Here is a 26,349-nt window from a genome sequence, read left to right as displayed (position 1 = left end):
ACCAAGTTATCTTCCTAAAGTTGGGCTTTATAATCAGACTTAATGAGGTTATTTATTTATTCCTCTCCTTAAGAATCTTCTAAACCTCCATTCACACTTCTAAACCTCCATTGAATATACTATGGTATATTTAATCTCTACTATGGCACATCTGTCTACTATGGCTTCAGAGGTCTACCGCCATTCAAGACCCTGCCTAGTGCAGAGGTTAAAAGCTTAGGCTCCGTTCAGGCTGCCAGCTTCTACCATCTTTCTAACTGAGTGACTTTGGACAACTTACTTAGCCTATCTGAGTTGGCTGTTTTATCTCAAAGTGGAGATGATGCTCCAACTGGAGTTATTGGGAAGTTTACGTGAAATAATTCCTTTAAGGTACTGTCAGTACATTGACTGGTACAGAGTACGTTTTATTCAGTGCAGTTTAGCTTTTATGTGGCCCCAGTCATTTCTTCTTCAGCTTTCTGCCTTCCTGAGAATAGTTATGCAGAGATGCTTCCACAATTGCACATTTCTTTGAAGTCCCACTATTTTCTTAAACAATAATAAACTTTAATTTATCAAACCATGTAGATTCATCTCTTGTAACAGATGTATGCTCCGGTAGGGGATGTTGGTAATGGGGGAAGCTATGCACGTGTCTGGACGGGATGGGTATGGGATATGTCTGTACTGTACTCTCAGTTTTGCGTAAACCTAAAAGTGCTCTAAAAAAATAAAAGTTTTTGTTAATGAATGAATATGAAATGCTATTTAAAAACATAAGGAGGTATATGCCCTAACTAGAGGTTGAGCTGTGCCATTCAAAGAGGCAATAAAATCCAAGTTTTTCATGGCAAAAAGCCCAAAACCAAACAAAAAAAATAAACACCAGAAAACAACCATGCACACACCATTTATTTAATCCCAATTTAAGGACATTGGTACTCACTAATATTTAGTTAACTTGTGGTGCCAGAGTAACATGTGACATATCAGAATAAAGTTTTTCCTTTTTTCTTCGGTAGAATATGTTTCAAGAGGGCAGAGACCTTCTTTCTTAGTCTGTTGTATTCACAGTGCCTAGCACAGTGCTTGACCCATAGTGGGCACTTGGTAAATATTTGCCAAATGTGTGGATGAATGAATAGTATGTGTAGTGCATATTTGAACTTCAGTTACACCTGGCTTGTCTTTGAATTGTAATATATGTGTGACTGTTCACAAACAGTTGCACATGTGAGAATAGTACAAGCTCAAGCATGTTAGTTAAATGTGCCTGTCCAGAATAACTCAGTAAAAATAATTTTAGGAGTAGTAAGAAACTGAAACTACCATATTAGTTTTAGTTTTAGTATTTATTAGAAGTTTTCAGTGCTTTTCTAACATTTACGATCAGGAATATGAGCAGTTATGTGTTGATAGGCATTCAACTTGTGAAAAAACTTAACTTCACCTCTTTTGAAGTTACTGGACCTATTTAATTGAAAAGTATCCTGAGATTACAAGATGATTAAATGCCAATTGTGTATTCAGGATTTTTTTTAAAAAGTTGTTTACACATTTTATAAAAGTAGTATTTGGTTACTTTAGAAAGAAAATTTAAGTAGCCCTGAAAGTTATGTGAAATGTAAAAGTCCTTTTTTCTTACTTTCTCAAGGCCGGAGAGTGTGTTTTTTATGCATAGCTACAGAGTTTTATATTACACACATATAAGTATAAGCTAAGTGTTGGTATATATATTTAAAAACATAAATTGGTTTGTAGTATGAATATTATTTTAAACTATATTACAGTTTAAGAGTGTAAATTCTGCAATCTGGTTTAAATCCTGGTTCCTCCACCATTTACTAGCTGTGTTTCCTTGGAAAATTACTTAATATCTATGTATCTCCTTTTCCTTTTTTATAAAAGGAAACCCTGTGTCATGGGATTTTTATGAGATTAAATGAATTCATTATGTAAAACACTTAACACAGGTGCCTGATACTTAATAAGCACTTAGTATGTTTTAGTTGCTACTGATAAAAATTGCTATTTTTACCTAAGTATGACTATTTTTCCTTATCATTACATAATACTTGCTTGGTATTCCATGGTATGGATGTAGCATAATTTATTTAAGCAGGAAGCCCTTCATTATTGAACTTTTAGGTTGTTTCTGTTTGTTTTTATATCCTAACACAGAGTTGCAGTGAACTTTTGCATTTTTCCATACTTATGAGAGTGTATTTGTAGGATATATGTTGGGTAAAAGTGTGCACCCAATGTGTTACAGCCTGTTTGTACTGAACTCCCACTTGCAGTACATGACGATGTCTGTTTCCTCATCCTTTTATCAACACATGGGTCATAATAGGTGGATTTTCTTGATATTCGACAACCAAAGCAAAATACAGAAATTGGGAACTGGGGTTATCTTTCATTCCTGATTTCAGTTTTTGATTTTTATGATAACTTCATGTTCACAATTTTTGACTTATAATAAGTGCTATCGATTTGACCTCATAAAATGCACTTAAAATAACAAAATGCTACATTTACACTATATATAGTGATTGTATGTAAAATTTCATTTGTAAAATGGTTTCTACTTAAAATATTCTTTTCTAAGATAAGTTTTGCTGCCTCCTAAACAAATCATTATTTCTTTACCTTTACTCTTTACCCTGGAATTAGCTTCCCTGCCTGCAAATACTGTTGTAAAAATCACCTCCTGTGTTAGGCCTTTGTGATCTCACCAAACAGATGAAACTCTTTTTGAATGTCCTGGGGTTTTGTGTTTTACTACCTTATAGTATACCCACAGCTCTCATTTTAGTAAAGTCATTTACAAACCTATTTTATTCTGTTTTCTAGCTGTAGTTCCCGGTGATTAGGGGCCATTTTCAGTTCACCCTCTTCATCCTTTGCATAATCCTTTGCACTTAATGTAGGGATTGAATATACATTTGCTGATTTAAGTTGGAATGAAATTTAAACAGTATGATGGTTGAATACTTACAAATGAAAAATGATATCTCAGTTGGCCTATTATTAGACTTAAAAAATAAATATGATGAAAGTTCAAGTTGTACCCATTGATTTAGTTCTTATAGTCGTTAAAAGTATAGGCTTATTTATATGTGGACCTCAGAAATAAGTGATGTTCAGTAAGAGCCCATATAAATTATCCTTAAAAAGAACTTTCCCCTGCAGCCAGGAATTTAACCAAGGGCAATGCATTATGAAGTTCTTATCTTGTTACACACTCAGGTTACTTCAGGTTTAACTTCAGCTTAAAGGGAACCGAAGTTATATGGCATTAAGTGTAATGCTGTTGTTTTGTATGGAGGTTGTAGTTTCCATACTCATAACCTTGCTCACTTGCCTACTTTTCTTTTACTTTGCTTCTTGAGCTTTAATATTGGTGTATGCATCTTTCCCTTCAATTAGTTCTGTTTTGGTTTTGTTTTTAAGAGTAGTGACCAAATCTTACTTTTTTTTTTTTTTCCAGACAGGGTCTTGCTCTGTTGCTGAGGCTGGAGTGTAGTGGTGCAAATCTTGTCTCACTGCAGCCTCTGCCTCCCGGCTTAGGTGATTCTCCTACCGCAGCCTCCTAAGAAGCTGAGGTCATAGGTATGCATCACACTATGCCTCGCTGATTTTTGTATTTTTTTGTAGAGATGGGGTTTTGCCATATTGCCCAGGCTGGTGTCGCACTTCTGGGCTCAAGCGATTTGCCTGCTTTAGTCTTCCAAAATGCTGGTATTACAGGTGTGAGCTATCACACCTGGCCTTCCCATTTATAACCAATATAGCATGTATATTTATGTATAGAGGACCTGGTATATGTTTACTAAAGATATTTTTAAAATCAGGTACCATTTTCCCTCTGTTTTTAAGACCTTAATCCTTCTTATGTCACTTAGACAATATAAATTTGTAGACTCTGTTAAGCTGATTGGGAGCTGTGCTATGGCATATAACTCATCTCATAGCCACAAGGTGGCAATAGTTGAGCAAATAATTGATTTTTCGACTTTGTGAATTTTACTCCTTCTTAGCAGTAGAGGGTAGCATACCGCTTTTTAGAATGTTGAAAAAATGGTTTTCAGAGAGGTTTGGGGCTGCACAGTAAAAATTTTACTCAAAATTTAAATTTATTTAAAATACTGATGTTACTTGATAGTTTATAGTTTTACCTTATTTTAGCAATATATTTGACTTCATGCAAATATTTTAAAATGTAATTTTTTACTTTTTATGAATATTTTTATTGGTATTTTTCTATTTCAAAATACTGGAATATTCTAGAAGACAGAATATTTAAAATCAGATGTTTAATCCTTTCAGAATACTGGAAAAATAAAAATATATAGATTTAAAGGGCTTATTTCAATATAATAGGGAAATTCATTATTTTTAGTGTAAGTTTTAAGTCCACTAAATTCATACATTGTAATAGCAAAATTATGTAGTTTTACTTAACCCTTTGTTTTCTTATCAGTTTTACTGACGACTTTAAAAATTATACCAGTGTTTTAAAAACTATTTGATATGTAAAGGAATGATGGAAAATATTTCTGGTTTTAACCCGTGATACCAACTTGTTTTTACATTATAAAATTCTAGAAGAATTACCTCTGAGTTAGTAATAAAAATCTTTTGAAATGTTTTATGTCTCACATTTTCAAAGCATGTTTAGTGGAAATGACCAGTTAATATAAAAACAATGAAATAGTGAAGAAGTAGATAGAATTCTCTGGGGAAAGTAGGTTTTTGTCAACACCTGTAACATGCTTATAAGCAGTACTATACATTTCCTAAAAAGATGTATGTGTTCTGTATGTATTTTGTTCTTGGGTGGTCATAGGATCTGATCATACCCAGTCAGACTCACGACTTACCAAGTCAGTCTTAGTTTTCATTATTTGGAGATGTTTTCTTAACTCTTATTTTTACTCAGAAATTTCACTTTCATCTTTTAATGTGTTTGTTTAAGTTTGCTTCTAAGGCTGCTCTGAAATTTTTCTCTTTCAATCACGGTTTTTATAACCTGATTATGGCCTTACATTTTTTACCTATTGGCATTAAATAACAGAGGAAATAAGAGCAATTAAGCACATTCAAGTGGAGCCTGACTTGTTGAGATTTGGGAATAAAACTAAATAGTCTTGTTTCAGTTTGGATTTTGCCTACCTTTTTAAAGCTTTGGGGATTCCGTTGTTGACAAGTGCCAGGAAACAAGTGGTGGACTCAGTCTAGGAGTTGGCAGCTGAACAAGTTGCTTGATCTTTGGCTAGCTACCCAGATTGAGATGGTTGGGTTCTCTCAAGGGAGATAAATGCACACTGAGAACTGGGTGTCATTGGGACACAGAGTATTTATCCCAAAGAAATGAAATGTTCATAGCAGCTTTATTTGTAATAGTCCAAAACTGAAAACAGCCCAGATGTCCTTCAACTATTGAATGGTTAAACAAGCTGTGGTACATCCTTACCGTGGACTACTACTTAGCAATAAAAAGTAATGAGTGATTAATATCCAAAATAATTTGAATGACTCAAGGGAATTATGCTGAGTGAAAAAAAAAAAGCCAGTCTCAAAAAGTTACATATGATGTGATTTCATGTATATGACATGTTTGAAATGACAGAATTACAGAGATGGAAAACAGATCAGTGCTTACTAAGAGTAAGGAGGGAGGGAGGTAGAAGGGATATGTGGAGTTATAAAGGGACAACACGAGGAATCCTTGTGGTGATGGACTTGTTCTGCATTTTGACTGTGATGGCCAGTATGGAACCTTTACATGTAATAAAATTGCATTGAACTAAATATATAAATGATTACAAACTGGTGAAATCTGAATATTGGTGGATTCTGTCAATGTCAGTTTCCTAGTTGTGATATCATAGTATAGTCTTCTAAAATGTTACCACTGGGAGCACTGGGTAAGGGTGCAGGGGCTCTCTGTGTATTCTTGGTTACAACTGCATGTGAATCTACAATGATTTTTAAATAGAAAGTTTTTTTTTTTTTTTTTTAAAGGGAGCATTTCACTGGTCTGTTGGGGTGAGCACTGGTAAGACCATTGAATTCCATAAACATGAGCCGATTACCTCACATTATTTCCTGTAAGATAATTTTTTGTTGTTGTTAGAAGCAATGCAGTATAGAATACCAGAAAATCCAAGAATAGAAATAAAGTTCCATATGGCTACCTGCATACCTTAGCCTTTAGTCAGACAATGTCTGTCTTACTAGAAACCTTAAAAGCATCCGTTGGCCCTGGTCTATGCATCTGTCAGCATCTAGCTCACAGCTCTACTCAGAAAATGAGAGAGAGAGAGAGAGAGAGAGAGAGAGACAGAGAGAGAGAGAAAGAGAGAGAGAGAGAGACACTAATTATCCAGTCTCCTTTTGTAACTGTTTTTCTCTGTCTAGGATAATGATTATCCTGCTCCTATGATATACCTCTTTTGCAGAGATTTCTAAACTTTTTTGATCATATCCCTTCATTAATAAATTTTTGAGTACATGCTCCAGTATTTACTTAAGAAATATATTTGTGGCTGGGCACTGTGGGTCATGCCTGTAATCCCAGCACTTTGGGAGTCTCAGGTGGGCAGATCATGAGATCAAGAGATCGAGACCATCCTGGCCAACATGGTGAAACCCCGTCTCTACTAAAAATACAGGAATTAGCTGGGCGTGGTGGCTTGCACCTGTAGTCTCAGCTGCTTGGGAGGCTGAGGCAGGAGAATTGCTTGAACCCAGGAGGCAGAGGTTGCAGTGAGCCGAGATTGTGCCACTGCACTCCAGCCTGGCAACAGAGCGAGACTCTATCTCAAAAAAAAAAAAAAAAAAAAAAGTGTGTGTCTGTGTGTGTATTTGTATTGTAGTTTTCTTTATTATATACATTTTAAAGCATTCACACTAAAACATTTTAAAGGTGAAGTGAAAAAAAAATAGAAATTCCAGTGTTTTCTTCTTTTGTCCTATGGTTTATGAGAGAGATCATTCTTTCTTAGAACGTGACCTTTTTCCTTCAGGCCTCCTCTGTAGATGTGTATTCATTGGCCACAAATTTCCTGTGTCTTTTTATGAACAATCTCCCCTTGAACCTTTTCTACAAGTATTTCTTGCTTGCTTTCTTGGTTTCCCTTGATAACACTGCTTCCCTTCTGGTCTTCCCTAGTATAGATTGCAGTGGGTTTCAAGACTAGGAGAAGAAAATGACTCATCTTGGTTCTCATTTCTCAGTACCATTTCAGACTACTGTTCTATCAGAAAATACTTTTAAAAAGCTCCTTGATAGAAATCTTTTCAGTTCTTTCAACTTTTTATCAGCATCGGGCTCACAGTTTTTCTCTTTTTTTCATACTTACCATCTTCATTAACCAGCATTTACATTTGTAAACCAAAAATAAAATCCTAAAGCCCCCAACCATTTGAATGGATCTCTCTCGTTAGCCAAGGGCATTCCAAAGTTAACCTGAAAAACTAGTTCAGGCCATGATGGGAAGAGGGAGCCAGACATGCTTCATTTTATCTCTCCCCTTTCAGAATTAGTAATAGGAACAGACTCTTTAAGTCTAGTAAAAACATTTACAATTTGTTTTCTCTGAAGTGTGCTACCTGGAGGCTATATCTGCATGATAAAACCATGGTCTCCACAATGCCTTATGGTCACCGAGACATTCCTTTCTTTTGATAATAACCCTTTCAACCAATTGCCCATCAGAAAATCTTTAAATCTCCCTATGACCTGGAAGCCACCCTTGCAACCTGCTTCTACTTGTCCTGCCTTTCTGGACCAAACCAATGTAACCAATGTACATCTTACATGTATTGATTGATGTCTCATGTCTCCCTAAAATGTATAAAAGCAAGTTGTGCCCTTACTTCCTTCGGCATGTGTCTCAGGACCTCCTGAGGCCATGTCATGGGTGTATCCTTAACCTTGGCAAAATAAACTTTGCAAAGTGATTTAGACCTGTCTCATACTTTGGTTTACACATTGATGACTACCAATACTTTGGCCACATCGTTTTTTGTATATTAACCTTATATTGTGTAACCTTGCTGTAATTACTTATTCTAGCAGGTTTTTTCTTGTTGATTCTTTCTGATTTTATTTTATTTATTTATTTATTTATTTATTTTTGAGACGGAGTTTCACTCTTGTTACCCAGGCTGGAGTGCAATGGCGTGATCTCGGGTCACCACAACCTCTGTCTTCTGGGTTCAAGCAATTCTCCTGCCTCAGCCTCCCAAGTAACTGGGACTACAGGCACGCACCACCATGCCCAGCTAATTTTTGTATTTTTAGTAGAGACAGAGTTTCACCATGTTGACCAGGATGATCTCGATCTCTTGACCTCGTGATCCACCTGCCTTGGCCTCGCAAAGTGCTGGGATTATAGGTGTGAGCCACCGCATCCGGCCCTCTTTCTGATTTTATACATAGATAATCATGCCATCTGTGATAAAGGACAGTTTTATTTCTTCCTTCCCAATCTGTGTATTTTTATTTCTTCTTTTTTTCTTACTGTATTAGCTAGGACTTCTAGTACAATGTTGAAAAGCAATGATGAGACAACCAGGCACAGTGGTTCATGCCTGTAATTCCAGCACTTTGGGAGGCCTAGGTGGGTGGATCATGAGGTAAGGTGTTTGAATAGCCTGGCCAACATGGTGAAACCCCATCTCTACTAAAAATACAAAAATTAGCTGAGCGTGGTGGTGCACGCCTGTACTCCCAGATACTTAGGAGGCTGAGACAGAGAATTGCTTGAACCTGGGAGGCAGAGGTTGCAGTAAGCCGAGATTGCACCATTGCACTCTGCTGAGATTGCACCATTGCACTCCAGCCTGGGTGACAGAGCGAGACTCCATCTCAAAAAAAAAAAAAAGAAAGAAAGAAAAGCAGTGCTGAGAGGGGACATCCTTGCCTTGTTCCTGTGCTTAGTAGGAAAGTTTCAAGTTTCTCACCATTACATATGTAGGTTTTTTGTAGATATTCTTTATGAAGTTGAAGGCATTTTCCTCTAGTTTTCTGAGCATTATTATTATGAATGGGTATTGGATTTTGTCAAATACTTTTCCATTTGACAAAATGAAATATGACCATGTGATTGTTCTTTTTTAGCCAATTGATGTGATGGAATACATTTTTTTCTATTTTTAATTTTTGTAGGTACTGTATATACTTATGGGGTACATGAGATCCTTTGATACAGGCACATAACATGTAATAATCACATCATAGTAAATAGAGTATCCATTCCTCAAGCATTTATCCCTCGTGTTACAATCAATCAAATTATACTTAGTTATTTTTAAATGTACAATTAAATAATTATTGATTACAGTCACCCTGTTGTACTCTCCAACACTAGGTCTTATTCTTTCTAACTCCTTTTTGTACCCATTAACCATTCCCACCCCCTTATATACTATAAGTACAGTACAGCACATATAAGGGAGTGGGAATGGTGAATACAAACCTCCAATACCCTTTCCAGCCTCTGGGTAACCATTCTTCTACTCTCTATCTCCATGAGTTCAATTGTTTTAATTTTTAGCTCCCACAAATAACATGTGAAGTTTATCTTTCTGTGCCTGGCTTATTTCACGTAACATTAATGACCTCTGGTTCTATCCATGTTGTTGCAAATGACAGGATCTCATGCATTTTTATGACTGACTAGTAGTACTCCATTGTGATATATACCACATTTTCTTTATCCATTCATCTATTGTTGGACACTTAGGTTGCTTTCAAATTTTGACTATTGTGAACAGTGCTACAGGAAACATGGAAAATGTCTCTTCAGTATACTGATTTCCTTCCTTTGGGGTATAAAACCAGCAGTGGGATTGCTGGATCATATGGTGGCTCTATTTTTAGGGGTGTGTGTTTGTGTGTGTTTTGTGGAACCTCCAAAATGTTCTTCATAGTGGTTGTACTAATTTACATTCCCACTAACATTATATGATGGTTCTCTTTTCTCCACATCCTCGCCAGCATTTATTACTTCTGGTCTTTTGGATAAAATCCATTTTAACTGGGGTAAGATGATATCTCATTGTAGGTTTGGTTTGCATTTCTCTGATGATCAGTGATGTTGAGCATGTTTTCATATGCCTGTTTGTCACTTGTATGACTTCTTTTGAGAAATGTCTATTCAGATTATTTGCCTATTTTAAAATTGGATTATTAGATCTTTTTCCTATAGAGTTGTTTGAGCTCCTTATATATCCTGGTTATTAATCCTTTGTCTACATTTTTATTTTTGAATGTTGAACCTGGCATTAATCTCACTCAGTTGTGGTATATAATTTTTATATGTTGTTGGATTTGATTTGCTAATATGCTGTTGAGGATTTTTGCATCTACATGCATGAGAAATACTAGTTTGTAGTTTTCTTGTAATGTCTTTGTGTGGTTTGATATTAAGATATTGCTGTCCTCATAGGATAAGTTAGGAAATAGTATTTCCACTCCTATTTTCTGAAAGAGATTGTAGAGAATTGGTTTGATTTTTTTCTTTAAATGTTTGGTAGAATTCACCAGTGAACCCATATGGACCTGGCTTTCTGTTTCGGAAGTATGTTATTTACTGATTCAATTTCTTTAATAGACATAGGCCCATTCAGATTATCTGTCTCTTCTTACTTGAATTTTGGCAGATTTTGTCTATCAAGGAATTAATCCATTTAATCTAGATTATCAAATCTGTGGGTATAGGATTGTTCATAGCATTTCTTTAATGTCCATGGGATATGTAGTGACGTCCTCTCTTTCATTTCCGTTATTAGTAATTTGTGTTCTCCCTCTCTTTTTGTTTTTCCTTAGCCTGGCTGGAAGCTAACCAATTTTATTGATCTTTTCAAAGAACCAGCTTTTGCTTTCATTGATTTTCTCTATTGATTTCCTCTTTTCAGTTTCATTGCTTTCTGTGCTAATTTTTATTTTAGATAAGTTGCGTTTTCATTTTCATTTAGTTCGAAGTATTTTTAAATTTCTCTTAAGATTTCTTTGACTCATGTGTTATTTAGAAGTGTATTTGTCTACTCTAAGTATTTTGGGATTTTTGAGCTATCTTTCTATTCCTAATTTCTAATTAAATTCCATTGTGGTTTGAAAGCAGACATTGCATGATTTCTATTCCTTTAAATTAGTTGAGGTGTGATTTATGGTCCAGAATGTGGTCTGTTTTGGTGACTGTTTCATGTGGCATGAGAAGAATATATATTCTGTTGTTGCAGAATGAAATTCTGCAGATGTCCATCATATCCAGGTGATTTATGATGATGTTGAGTTCAACTATATCCTTACTGCTTTTCTCCCTGCTAGATTGTCCTTTTCTGATAGAGGGCCATTGCAGTCTCCAACTGTAACGGTTCATCTATTTTTCCTTGCAGTTTTGTCAGTTTTAGTCTCATGGTTTTTGACTGTTCTCAGGCATGTACACATTAAGGATCGTTACGACTTTCTCAGATAATTAACCCCTTTATTATTAACAAATTGTTTAACATGAACAAACTGTTACTTGTTAGATCAATTAATAATTAAAAAGATAAAAGTTTTAATTTTACCTTCACATATTCCTTCTCTGTGTTCTGCCTTCCTTTATGTAATGTAGATCTGAGTTGTTGACTTTTATAATTTTCTTCTTTCTAAAGAATTTCTTTAAACATTTCTTGCAAGGCAGGTCTACTAGCAACAAATTCCCTCAATTTTTGTCTGAGAAAGTCTTGACCTTCATTTTGTCTGAAAAAGTCTTGACTTCATAGTTGGATTAAATTCTCAGGGTACAGAATTCTAGGTTGGTATATTTTCCCCCTCTTTCACTTTAGATATGTCACTCCATTGTTTTCTTGCTTGCATGATTTAAGAGGCGAAGCTGGATATAATTTTTATCTTTGCTCCTCTGTAGATAAGCTGTTTTCTCCCCAGGCTTTTTAAAGAATTTTTTCTTTGTCTTTGATTTTTCTGTAGTTTGAAAATGATACTGTATGCCTAGATGTAGTGTTTTTGGTGATTTTCCTGGTTGATGTCCTCTGAGCTTCCTGGATCTGTGATTTGGTGTCTGATATTAATTTAGAGGAAAGTCTTAGTCATTATCATTTCAAGTATTTCTTCTGTATTTGTCTTTCTTCTCCTTCTGGAATTCCCATTAGCTTACACCTTTTGTAGTTGTCCCGAAGTTCTTGAATATTCTGTTCTATTTTACCCCCAATCTTTTTTCTCTTTGCTTTTCAGTTTTGGCAGTTTTCATTGAGGTATCTTCAGGGTCACAGATTTTTTTCCTCAGCTGTATCATCTACCTGTAAGCCCATCAAAGGCATTCTTCATTTCTGTTACAGGGCTTTTGATCTCTAGCATTTCTTTTTGATTCTTACGTAGAATTTCCATCTTTCTGCATACATTGCATATCAGTTCTTGCATCCTGTCTGTTTTATCTATTAGAGCCCTTAGCATCTTAATCATAGTTGTATTAGATGCCTGGACTGATAATTCCAGTATCCCTGCCATATCTGAGTCTGGTTCTGATGCTTGCTCTGTCTCTTCAAACTATGTTTTTTTGCCTTTTTGTATATTTTGTAATTTCTTCTTGATAGCTGGACATGATGTATTGAGTAAAAGGAACAGCTGTCAACTGGCCTTTAGTAATGTAGTGATAGGCTCTGTGGGGAGGGAAAGTGTTCTGTAGTCTTACGAGTAGGTCTCGCTTAGTCTTCTAGTGAGCCTCTGCCTCTGGACTATGAACTTCACATTTGCTTCTCAGTGTTTCCTTCTCTTTTGGTGGGACAAGATGACTAGAGCCAGCTGGAGTTGGATATTTCCCTTCCCCCAGGATGCTTAGGCTCTGACAAAACCCCAGCAGTTTAGGTTCTGGTTAAACAGTTTCTCTTGAGGACACACCTTGAGCACTCTCTCGTATTCAATAATAGTAGAGAGTGCTCTGATGTATTTCAAAATAGTTCTGTTCCTCACCTCTGTCTGAAGTACAAGGGGATTTTTCTCTTATATTCAATGTGAGAACCAGGTTGAGCCCTGGAGATAAAACTCAGTGAAGTGTGGAAGTCCCCAATAACTGGGTCTCTCTGGAGTTTTTAAACTTTCAGACTTGTGCACACTGAACCTCCAGCAATTCACCAGTTATATCTTGGATTTTCCTACCTTGGCACTGGTTTCCACAGAGGTTTGTTCTTGGGGGCTTCTTCTTTTCAGTAGTTCTCTACATTTGCTTGTCTTTCCAAGTTTGGGGGCAGCAGTTTTCCCTGTGAGTCCCACCTGTCAGATGGATCTAAGAAAAGTTGTTGATTGTTTTGTCATGAGAATCAAACGCATCTCCAGACATTGCCAAAGGTCCCCTGGGTTGTGGGGGGGCAAAATCATCCTGGTTGAAAAATACTGGATTAGTGAATAAAACTTGATGGTGGTGACTGGGTCTATAAGAAATTATTTTTTAAAAAAAAGCTGAAATGTTTGACAGGGAGCTGTTTACCTTCAGAAACTGTTTGAGTGCTTTACAATGGCCACGTATTTATTCCTCACAATAATCCTGTAAAATATATACGGTTATAAACCCCATTTTATAAGATGAGTAAACAGGAGCACAGAGATTCTAAGTGCATAGGCCTGTTCCCAGAGCTGGTAAGTGGTAGAGCCAAGACTTGAGCCAAGTGGCCAGACCTCACAGCCTTCCTTTGGGAGCCCTCCTTTTTGAGTCATCATTAATTGTTCATATGCTTGCTGCACAGCTGCCATTTGGATTCTTTTCTTTGCTACTTCTATAGGTTATAGAAGCAGTACAAGTTACTGCTGCATAACACACCATCCCAAACTTAGCTCTCCTCTATATAATTTATTTAATTTTTTTAAGAGAAGAGAAAAATATATTTATTTTTGCCAGGATAATACATGCCTTTTACCAGGTATTATGCACTTGAGGTATTTTGTGCTTTACAGAAGATTGACTGCCCTGCCTCTGTTTTTTTTTTTTTTTTTTTTTTTTAATTATTTTCCTTGTTTTTAGCTTGTTTTCTCACTGCAGCCTGGCATGACTGAGCTCCATACCTTAATGGAATTCTTCAGGATAGAATAGTTTTGTTTTTTTTCCCCACAGCTTCTTCCTCTTGCATTTCACTCTGCTTCATTAATTACCAATCTTCCACATGCTTTCTGTCCACTAGAAAGTATGTTTGTATGCTTTTGGTCTCCATCTGTTCTCTTCATTATTGAGGGTTTATAATTTTTATAATTTTTTTATTCTTTTACCATCATTTAATGGGATTTCAGGAGGGGGAGAGAGAGAAATATAACTGCCTTGTTGTCTTGAGCACCAATATGTTTATTTCAATAAAAGAACATTGTTATGAGCATAACGTTTACTGGTTAGTGTTAAAGAAACAAAAGTTATTATAGCACTGTTAATAGGAGTCATTTTTGGAGATGCCTGTTGAGATTTTTTTCTTGCTAACCAGTATGAAGTAGTTAAAGTATATATACCATTTCATTATTATTATTATTATTATTGAGATGGAGTCTTGCTCTTGTTGCCCAGGGTGGAGTGCAATGGCGAGATCTTGGCTCACCGCAACCTCCGCCTCCCGGTTTCAAATGATTCTCTTGCCTCAGCATCTCAGGTAGCTATGATTATAGGCATGAGCTACCTCGCCTGGCTGATTTTGTATTTTTAGTAGAGACAGGGTTTCTCCACGTTGGTTAGGCTGGTCTGGAACTCCTGACCTCAGGTGATCCGCCTGCCTCAGCTTCCCAAACTGCTGGGATTACAGGTGTGAGTCACCATGCCCAGCTGTTGTTATTATTTACATTTAAAAAAAGGTAACTGGATAGGACGATGTCTCATTTCTAACCTGTATTACTTTATAAAATCCTTTTCATATTTTAGAGTATTTAAGAATTGCTACTACTTTAGAGTTGGAAGAAAATTTATAGGTATCCAGTCTTTTAATTTGCAAATGAGAAAACAGATCCAGAGAAGTTAAATGATTTATTCAGGATTTTTTTTAGCTGTTTATTGGCTGAGTTGGTCATAGAAGTCAGGTTTTGTAAGTATTTGTTATTCTTATGTACTGTTTTTTTCCTTTTAAGTTTGTTATGATGTTTGTCTTCTGCCGCAAGTTTTATTTAAGAACCACTGTTCAGCATACCATGTAGCACGTATGGTACTCATGTATAACATGAGGTGGTTAGATTAGTTGATGTCTCGTATTTCTTTTAGCACTAATTGCCCCTGATTGTTAAATGGTCCTCATATGCATGATAATTATATATATGCTTAATGTATATGAAAAAGACAACCACACGTTTGATGAATAAGTGAATAAATGAAAGTGATATTGTTCCATATGTCTATAATTCCTTTACCTTCCTCCTTTCTACCTTGACAGTCCTGTTCAACTTTTAGGCTTCAAAGGAGAAAATAGTACAGCAGAATAGCAGGAGATCTGATCTCTATGACCAACTCTTAAAGGAAACAGTTAACTCCAAGTTAGTACCTATGACAGCTCAGTTAGTGAGCTTTACTGTAACATTTTCCAGGGTTAGGCACTGAGCTCCACGATACATATCCAGCGGCCACAGTGTGCTTCCAGTCTTTGTAGTCTGTGTCAGCATGAGAGAAGCTATCAATGTTAGTTTAGAGACTATAGACAGGACTCATGTAGTCAACATGGACTGTGGGAGTTGCTACATTTACTATTTTTAGAAGTCACTTAACAAGTAACAGTACATTTTGGCTTAAGCCCTAGGATTCAGAGATGGTTCTAGATTATGATTTTTGAAAGAAGGGTTTGTCTAATTGTTTGATATAGCTTCCCAAAATCAATGATGCAATGTCAAAAATCAAAATAATGAGCTGCAGTTTAAAAGCAAATTCAGGTATTAATCCAAGGTTCTTATGCTGTGGTAAAATTTCACTGACTGAAAGCACACTGACTTCCTTGCAAAAAGTAAAGGCAAAAAATAATGGAAGAGAAATGTTCTACCTCCACTTGATTTTAAAGTTGCCTTTTAAAGATAACTATAACTTTATAAGGTTTATAATGTAATAAATATTTAACTACAGACTTACTAAAAATCTTAAGAGAACCTTTTTAAACAGTTGAGAGCACTCAATAATTTTCTAAAAACCAAGGGGAAAATACCACTTACTATTATACTAATCTTAGCTCAAGCATCTCTTCATTGTGTTATTTTAGGAACAGGGCCTAGTGATAGCTGAATGACTGCCAGTAAATGTTTAACTATTGGATCTACTACTACTGCATCTTCCTGTCATCTGCATTTTTTTTTTTTTGACATGGAATCTCACTCTGTCGCCCAGGCTAGAGTGCAGTGCAATGATCTCGTTCACTGCAGCCTCCGCCCCCTGGGTTCAAGAGATTCTCCTGCCTCAGCCTCCTCAGTCACTGGGATTACAGGCACATGCCACCATGCCCGGCTAATTTTTGTATTTTAGTAGAGATGGGGTTTCACCATGTTGGCTAGGTTGGTCTTGAACTCCTGACCTCAAGTGATCCACCCACCTCAGCCTCCCAGATTGTTGGGATTACAGGCGTGAGTCACTGTGCTTGGCCCCTGTCATCTAGTTTTAATTGGTCTATGGCTTCAATTGAAAGTCAGCCAAAGCAACAAAAAAAAGAAGAAGAAGAAAAAGAAAAAGAAAGGAACCCTGGTAGATATCAACCACAGAAGTAGAGTAATGGGAAAGCAGATCATAGGGAAGGTGGGCAGGACCTGCCATGGTTACAAGCAAGAGACCCCTAGGTTGGTACTGTTTGCTCCTCTTGAGCACTGCTATCCTCAGCTGCTTTGGTGGCAGCTGCTATGGATGGAGTAGTGGCTCCCATCAAAGTATCATCGTAGCTGCTCTTGTCAAGAATGTCTTACTTAGAATTACTCTTTTGCACTACCTCTAAAGGGCAAGTCAGCCATGTCTGTGTTAAGTCTGTAGACTGTGTTTTATCTTTGGCTCTGCAAGAAAGAACTATTTTTTCAAAGTGATTGTTTAAGGACCTTTAGTGTTATGTTTTGTGGATTTATAAAACTAGTGTGATATCTTGGCTACTCTTTCAGGTCTAGTTGGCCTCGAGGCCTACTGACTTACCTTTAGTTTAGATTGACTTTTTTGTGCTGAGGATTTTTTCCCAGTGTGTTTCAGTCCACCAAATAAATTCATCATGATACCCTCCCTCTAGCACCTAAGGGACTTAGCATAAGCCAGATGTCTTGACTTTCTTTTTCCTGAGGCAGAGGTCATAAACTTCAGGTTCACGGGCCAAATTCAATACCTAGATGTGTTTTGCCAGGTTTGTAAAAAGGAAAACTTTCTTCCCCCTGAATATAAATATTTAAAAATTGGAAAATTTACACTAATATGTGGGTTTCTGGCTTTTCTTGGAAAATTAAAACATTAAAAATTAAAACATGGGGACTTGAATTGCTGCTGCAGTTGGAGCTGAGTAGTGGCTGTACCTTTTAAACATGGGCATATATTCTGATTATCAAGCCCCCACCTGGCCTGGCATTTGAGTTTGTAATCTTTCAATTAGTACATGCATTAAATTTAAGTCACAAATACAGTTGTGTAGTTTTAAAAGTAAATGTACTTACTGTTGAACTTTTAGTAGTTCTCCCTTGAATAACAAATATCAAATTCATTCCAAATACAGCATGTAGGTCATAATATCACATTGTTAATATTCTTCTGTGATTTGCTTTCACAAATAGAAACGCAGCATTTCCTTTAGTTTGTACCAAATTGCACATACCACTCCATACACAAATAAAAAATGAGTAGAAGGCACAAATCTGTGTTCATGGATTTGGAAAAAATATGTTTGGAAAAAAAAAGAATAATTAGTCATATCTCAAGTGAATTCAATATGTAAAAAGTCTCCTAGAAAGTGAACAGCACAAAACAGCTATTTTCCTTTTGGAATTTTATTTTAGGAAAAAAAAGGGTAACAAATTCAAGTTGTTTAAAAATATTATATATCAGGAACCCATGTTCAGACTGATCATTGTGATAAAAAGCTCTTAATTATTTTATCTTAATGTATATTTAAATTTGTATTAAAAGAATAGTCATTTTCACTAAACTTGACTTCAAAGGCATTTTTTTACAGATGGTCAGTGCTAGGAATAAAGTCAATTGCTGCTTGGATGCCCTGCTCACATGCTCACACTCTGACTGCTAACCACCTCCCACCCCATTCTCAGAGACTTGATATACAGATACTCTTCTACTCTCCTTACCATGCCTAGGCTCTTGAGACCTCACTCTGGACCACCACATCTCTGTCATCCTCCACCAAGTATAGATGCCTCTTCAGGAAAGAAAAGATGGAAGAGGAAGTTGAAGAGCATAACTGGCATTCCACATACATTTTAAAATAATTGCTACAACAATTGAGTTTAAGAAAATTTCTTTAAGGCTTTATTATACCTTCATGATAAGTTATAGATATATAAATATCTCTTTTCATATTTAGGGCTCTCCAAAAAATGTGGAATCCTTCGCATCTATGCTGAGACGTTCTCCTCTTACACAGATGGGACCTGCTAAGGATAAACTGGTCATTGGACGGATCTTTCATATCGTGGAGAATGATCTTTACATAGATTTTGGTGGAAAATTTCATTGTGTATGTAGAAGACCAGAAGTGGATGGAGAGTAAGTAGAATCATTACTAAGTGCCTTAAGAGTGTTCATAAAAGTTGAGCTAGCTCAAAAGTATTGTTGAATGTAAGGTGATTTTTGAAGAGAGAGAAAACATATTTATTTGTCTTGATAATGCTGTTAGAAGAAAAGTCTGAAGTGGTTGAAAAATACCCGTTGGTCATGTTAGACCAGACTCATGTCTTCTCAAAGCACTGAGAGCAGTTTTTGGAACTTGAAAACAACTTTGTAATAATGCATGTGGCTCAGTCCATTTTGCCTGGAATTTTTTTATTTTTTATTTTTATTGTCTTTGGACTCTGGAGTACGTGTGCCATGTCCTGCACCCTGCGGGATTATTGCATAGGTACATACATGCCATGGTGGTTTGCTGTCTTTTTTATCCCTTCTCTCTTTCATAGTCTCTTTCCACTTCTCTGAGAAGCCTTTCCTTGCTGCTTCTCAATGCACTCTGCTCTTCCTCCACCAAATTCTTATCTTTATCATTTTCTTTTCTTATTATTTTGCATCTATTTTTAGGATTATTTTTTCTATCAAATACATAGAGTTCTTTCTGTTGTAGTTTATGTAGGTCAAGATATTTATGAGTATAAATAGGTGCTGGAGAAAGCACTAAGGTGGGGGAGCTAGGAGTAGAATATCAAGAGTCAAGAAGTTGAGCTAAGATTCTGAAATGGGAAAACAAGAGTAAACAAGATAGAAGTGATTTTCCCCCATCAATTTCTAATGCGCATTTTTTAGTTTTCATTATTTTTGGTATCAGAATACACATTACAGTTAACAGTGTATCAAATTAACTGACAGTGTTTTTTATTTTTTCTTAATCATATATAAAACAATAGTCAATCTAGTAATCAATGGTATTTTAGATGGGATGAATTACAGTATTTAAGAAGTTTTTGGCATATAAAAATTGGTCATATTGTGGAATTGAAAGGCAAAGAGTCTACTTGAGACCTAGGAGAGCAATTATGACAATGAGTTGCCTCTCTCCTGAGAGTTGGATATCTAAAGATGCAGTTGATAATTGGTCTTGACCAATTTAGAGACATCAGCTTGTTCTACCTGAATCTGAATAGGGCCTCACAAACTAAACAGGATACACATTTCTTCAGATCAGTGATATATGAGTAAATATTTTAACAACCAGCTGATTAAAAAAAAAAGCCCTAATTTCTGTAGGGTGAAATACTCCCAGCATGGCCAATTTCAAGTAACCAACATGATGTCACTGAATGTAGAGTTGGGAAGATGTGTACACAGTGTCTCTACCTTAGATAACCTGAAGCATACCTCTACCTTAGATAACCAGAAGCTAAACAGTGTTTTAACAAGATGAGTGGTATAAATCAGGTGTCGAGTGATATAAATCAGGTGTCAACTGGAAGACTGTGCTCCTTGGCATGAGAGAAATGGCTCAAGCATGCCTCGAATTGGTATATCAAATAACACACAAGCTTATTCAAAAGTAGGGAGACCCAAAGAAATTTCTTTTTTTTATCCATTTTTTTTTTTTATTGCATTTTAGGTTTTGGGGTACATGTGAAAAACATGCAAGGTTGTTGCATAGGTGCATACGTGGCAGTGTGATTTGCTGCCTTCCTCCCCTTCACCTATATGTGGCATTTCTCCCCATGCTATCTCTCCCCGACTCCCCACCCCCTGCTGTCCCCCCCACTCCCCCCAACAGACTCCAGTGTATAGTGCTCCCCTCCAGAAATTTCTAAGTAGGATGTGTCTGTCAATCCAGATTTTAATACTGTAATCAGTATCTTTTATGCAAACAGCTACTGAAGGAATTCAATTAGTTATTGTGTCTAAAAATTTAGAAAAGTGATGGGCATGTGGTAAACAAATGCTACTATTGTTATTGTTATTTTCATTGCATTGTTATTACTAAAATCCTTGTGACCTAATGATGACATCCCTCAAGAATTCCTTTTGAGGAGGGTTTATGAAGGAGGCAAGTATGAAGATAAGTGATACAAAAGTTACCCTTTGAGAGAGGCATCATCAGCTCTTGCGTACTATCAGCAGAAGCTATAGCGGATCATGTTTTCATTAGTATTGAAGAACATATAATTTAAAAATAAAATACTGTTTTATTTTACACAAAGAAATCCTTAGTCCCTTCCTTACAATTGATGATGCCACCATGGATGCTGTCCAGTTGCAGTGCCTATCTTATTCTTACAAGTTGACTAACACGCAACCAGAGAATCAGGTTTTGACTTTATAAAAAGATCTGTTTTATGACAACTCTGCTAAGATACTTCTCAGCAGATATTTAACTGCTCAGTTAAGTTTATTATAAATTACACATACCAATCACATACTTTTTTATATTTGAGGATGGAATTTTGTTAATCATATCTCTTTCATGGATATTTATTTCTTTGTGGATATTTTATCTGCATTGTTCTTTTTTCTCATTGAATTAAAAATTTAAAATATCACTTTTGTGATTATGTCATATTCTTGAACATAATATTCAGAATGCCTTAGAGATCTAGAATTACATTGCCCAGCCTGAACTTGAACTCCTGGGCTCAAGCAATCCTCCCACCTCAGCCTTCTTAGTAGCAGGGACTTACGGGCATGCACCACCATGCTTAGTTCTAAGTCACAGATTTTTAAGTATCAGATTTGTCATTAGTTTTCTAATGATTACTATAGTCTGATTTGAATTTATTTGTAGTATAGCTTTAAATGGTTAAATAGTAGCATCTAATGCAACATTTATTAAATCTTAATCTTTTATTTAAAACGAAATACATACCACATATGCTCACATTCTGTTATATAAATTATTTTCTTGAAGGCTTCATCTCTGTCTGTTCTCCCCACAATGAAGCAGTCTATTTAATGAAAGCTTTTTGAGGGATAAGGGGTGACTCATAGTAATTTTGCAAGTAAATTCTCTTATCTTTGGAGCAGTCACTATATTAGATTCTTTTTTTTTTTTAGTGTGCATTCCATCCCTGCAAGATTAATTAGAGTCTTTTTTAATGTACTTAGGAGAGTTATGAGTTATATATCTACATTTCTTTGTTCTGTAGTTATCTGTAGTAATTTCTCAATTCCTGCTTCCATGAAACTACCTGCTTAGTATCCAGTTACTCTCACCAGAAATACCCATTTAAACTTTCAAAGGAGTCACAAAATAAATACATTTATGAATGAAGATCATCAAGAGAGGAGGAGCTGAAGTGCTACAGGAGTTGATTTGTTCATTTATTCCTTCATTCATTCACTCGTTCAATCAACAAATACTTACTAGACCTCTTCAATTTGCCAAGTATTGTTATCAAGACTGGTAAACCAGACAGACTAGTTCTGTGCTCTCTTGAAGTACATATTCAGATGGGGGAAGGAGGCATAAATAGTAAACAAGCATATGAATCAATTTAAAATATTGGTAATTACATAAGTAAAAAGGGATAGTATGGTGACAGAGTGCTGGTGAGTGGAAGGTAACAGTAGTCAAAAAAGGCCTTTGACTTCTAGTGCTAAGTCTAACATGCCATCAAAGTGTCTTTAAAAAGAAAAAAAGATAAGAGTCAAGGCTTAGCTCTCTCTGAAGCTCTCTCTCTTCGGCTTCCTCTCTGTTCGTACAGACTGGTAATATTATTTCTAACTGTGCCCAATCTTCAGCCAAGGTTTAACATCAATAGCTTGATTATTTGTTTTCTCTAACTACATATCCTGTTATGTACCCTTATGGCTATGTAGATTACTCCAGCTCTTTATCTACATACATTGTTTTTTGGAGAAAAACTTTTTAACGTAGCAAATTTCATGTTCTCCAGTTTTTAATCTATCATGAAATGAAGGTTTATACTCTTCACAGAATATTTATTGGATCTTTATTTGTGCATGTAGAAATGCCTAGTTCTTTCCAAAACCCTTCTCTAGGTTTCTTACAGTGATTTGTCACTTACTCTTTGAAAATATTGTTGAGGATTGTCAGGCCAGCATAACTACTGTTTTGGTTACTTATTACTCCTATTTGTATCTAAAACAAAATTTGTGGGTGGGAACCTCCTATATTCAAATGTTTGCCTGTTGTCACTGAACAAGGAAGTAATGAGATCCAGCTTGGTTCTTTCTGGTCTTCCCCTTTTCATAGCTATACGTTTAGATTATATGACTAGGTAGAACAGCTTATTGGGCTGGACACATGTTCTCTATCGCCATGATGTCCGGCCTCTGACTAAGCAAATTCTAAGAGGCTGAATCTCTGTAATGGCAGAGCTTCCTGCTTTGGTACATTTTAAGTCGTTATAAATAAGATAAATATTTATATAATCTGTTCATCATTCATCAGGCTTCCTTTTTTTATCCTTTCAGAGAACTGTTTTCTTCTCTTCATTCAGACTTTTGTGTAGTTGAGTAATTCCACTTTAGGACAGTTTAAAATTAAATACAGTGAAAAATAACTAATTGAAATATCCAGTTTAGCCAAGTGTTTTAATTTTTTATTTCTTTTAATAAGTAAGTTGAGTATTTCAGAATTATAGCAGCTAATAGGGATCAGAAAATATTTTGGTTAATAATATTCTAATTAGCTAAGTAATAACCTTTTATTAAGTTCTATAGCTTTTGTTTTAATGTTCATTTTTTTATTATAGTTTAAAGGAACAGTTTTTAGTGTTTGTTTCAGAAAGCTCTAGAGTTTTGCAGAAAAGCATCTGATATTGCTTATCTAGGATAAAGGGGCAGTTGGGCCCTACTTTCAAAGCAGCCCTACATTTATGTGTTTTATGTATTAGAGCTCTGGGACAATTTTGTTTAATGTGTGTGGTGAGTATTTCTACTGCAAATAAGAAAAGTTTGAAAAACACTTGGAAAGGAATAAACTAATTCTAGAAAGACATGACCTTAATAGTAACATTGAGAATCTAAGCTAGAGTACTTAAGCATGAACAATAGTAATTTGATCTACTTAGAGCGAGTTGCAAAATAGACCTAAGTATATTTAGAGATTTTGAGGTATGCATGTGACCTTATAATACCAGCCTCAAAAGTTGTAATTATTATATTTTTCTTTTAAATGAGCTTATGACTTGAAGTCAGAAATCACATTTGACAAATCAGAATGACGCAGAATGGCATTAACTTCTTTGGAAGTTATCATTTAATTAACTGATTTGTCAAATCAATTGACATCATCTTTTTCTTTTGTAAAGCCCACTGACTGATACCAACACCACATGGAACGTTAGAAATTAGTAGACCTATATTACACCTGGGCACTTTTGTTCCTTCCAGTTGAGCTATGTGTTTAGCAAAAGCTTAGCTATAGTTGTTTCTTTCTCTTTTTTCTTTTTTTTTTGAGACAGAGTCTTGCTCTGTTGCCAAGGCTGGTATGCAGTGGCATGATTTTGGCTCACTGCAACTTCTGCCTCCCAGGTTCAAGTAATCCTTGTGCCTAGGCCTCCTGAGTAGCTGAGATTACAGATGTGTGCCACCATGCTTGGCTAATTTTTGTATTTTTAGTGGAGACAGGGTTTTGCCATGTTGGCCAGGCTGATCTTGAACTTCTGGCCTCAAGTGATCCACCTGCCTCGGCCTCCCAAAGTGCTGGGATGACAGGCATGAGCCACCTCACTGCGCCTAGTTGTGCTCGTTTCAAAACGTGTTTATATCAAGAAATTTACTTGAACATTGCACAAATTAATACAATTTGAGTATAGTAAGCATTTTTGTTCTTATGAATGGTAACTTTAATGTTTTAGAAAGACCCCATAAAGGAAAACTTTGGTTTTTTGTTTTGATTCCCATTTCTGCTGCTTCAATCAGAAAGGAGAGAGTTTTTTGTTTTTAAGAATTTGCTATTGAATTAGATTGTGCAAGAAAACTGTAGATTGAAATAAAAATTATAAAAACATGAAAGGTGTTGCTTTCCAATTGTCTTTCTGTTCTTGTTCTGCTTTCATATGACTGGCCTTGGCAGTCACAGACCTTGCAGTGTGGTTATTGTTATGTAAGGAAGAGCAGTGCTTCAATGAGTGGACTCCCTACTGAGAGAGAACCGCCTCCTCCCCCTTGATCCCATATTGGAATATTTGCATTAATCTGCTTTAAGTTAATATTTTTACTGTGTACATGTGTACTTTTTTTAGTGAGTCTTCACTTTAATCTAATTTTCCATGAACCATTCTATGAGTCAGAGGGCTTATAGTGTGATTTAAAAATACAGAGTACTTTTCCCATCATGGGAACCTGTATACCCTTGTTTTTAGACATTTTTTCTTCTGTCATATTAATGCAGCACACAATTTCACAAACTTGTTTCCTTTCTATATTCCATCTGATTTCCTTCTGATAATCATAACAGCTTTCTTAAAACCTACACTGGCATTTTATGTATATTGTGTCATTAATTCTTCACAACAAACATAGAAAGTAGACATTATCCCCATTTCCCAAATGAAGAAAATCAGTCTCTGGGCATAAATAATGTGCTTGCAGTCATGCAACTAGTAATTAACAAAGCAGGGATTCAAACCTAGGGCTGTGTATATCCAAATTTTCTTTTCACCCTGCTATCCTGCACTGTAGGTCATATAATAGAGTAACTCAAGCATCATAAAGACTTCCTGAAACAGTCTTAAATATGAAGCAGTTTCATGTCAGGGATGCTGAAGGCAGTGTGATAGTGAAGCTCTGTGGAGGTCTGTTAAAAAATGATAGGTAGTCTATTATATCTTTGGTTATGGTGTCCATTGTTGCCCTGGTCTGAATGTGTCCCCCCAGAATTCATTTGTTGGAACATAATCACCAGTGTGATGTAGCTAGGAGGTTGGGCTATTGGGAGGTACTTAGGGCATGAGGATTCTGCCCTCATGAATGGGATTAGTGAATTGGCTAGTTAGTTAATCTATGGACCAGGACCAGGTCTTCATGACAGTAAATCTCCTTGTGCCTTGATCCTGGACTTCCAGCCTCTAGAACTATGAGAAAGAAATTTCTGCTGTTTATAAGATACCCTCATGTATGGTGTTTTGTTGTAGCAGATTGAACAGATTAAGAAATAGTATGGTGTGTTTGAATAGTGCAACCCCCAATAAGCTTATAACTAGCAGGTCTTAGGCTTTGTTTTGTAATGGATCTGTGTCATAATTATGGTAAGACCTCTCTCTAGTCAGTCACAGGACCTTATTAATGTCAACATGCCTCATGTTATTTGGGAATAATATATTTCAAAAAAGTTTGTTGTGTAAGTCATAGAAAATTGGCTATTTATATCAAATATACTTAATTTTTCATTGTTTATTGGTTCTTTTAATAAAATGTGTTATATACTTCATTTGAACCTTGTTAGACCTGAAGTAGTTGAACCTTTTTTTGTTTTTGATGACCCAGGGTCATAATTATAAACATGAATTTCTATATTGTATTATAGTAAAAATAGACAGAATTACTGCTTCATAACAATATAATCCCCCAGTTCTGTAGTTTTGTGTTCTCTCTCCTTTACTGCTATTATGCCCTTGTCTGCTTTTTAATAGCTTCCTCATACCTCTTAATTTTCCTCTTCCAGTATGCCTATACTTGGGAGATCAGTCATCAAATTTGTTGTGCTTAAAATAAGAACAAGTAGGGTTTGAATAAGGACCTAGCAGCCTCTTCTGTAAGTAAAGTATGGGTACTTTAGTGTATG

General features: G+C 35.9%; 1 protein-coding gene across 2 annotated transcripts in view; it reads left to right on the top strand.

Moving 5' to 3' along the window:
* Positions 1–26,349, top strand: part of TPD52 (tumor protein D52) — a 296,902-nt gene that overhangs the window by 192,463 nt on the left and 78,090 nt on the right. For both annotated transcript variants that reach the window (XM_064384294.1, XM_012450938.2), the window contains one exon: positions 18,496–18,677. In XM_064384294.1, coding sequence (XP_064240364.1) covers positions 18,496–18,677 — 182 coding nt within the window. The remainder of the gene's footprint in view (positions 1–18,495; positions 18,678–26,349) is intronic.

The sequence above is a fragment of the Aotus nancymaae genome, unplaced genomic scaffold (assembly GCF_030222135.1).
Source record: "Aotus nancymaae isolate 86718 unplaced genomic scaffold, 86718_ANA_hifiasm-v0.15.2.pri h1tg000036l, whole genome shotgun sequence".
NCBI lineage: Eukaryota > Metazoa > Chordata > Mammalia > Primates > Aotidae > Aotus > Aotus nancymaae.
The sequence above is the reverse complement of the archived record's forward strand: the minus strand, read 5'-3'. Positions and strand labels throughout refer to the sequence as shown.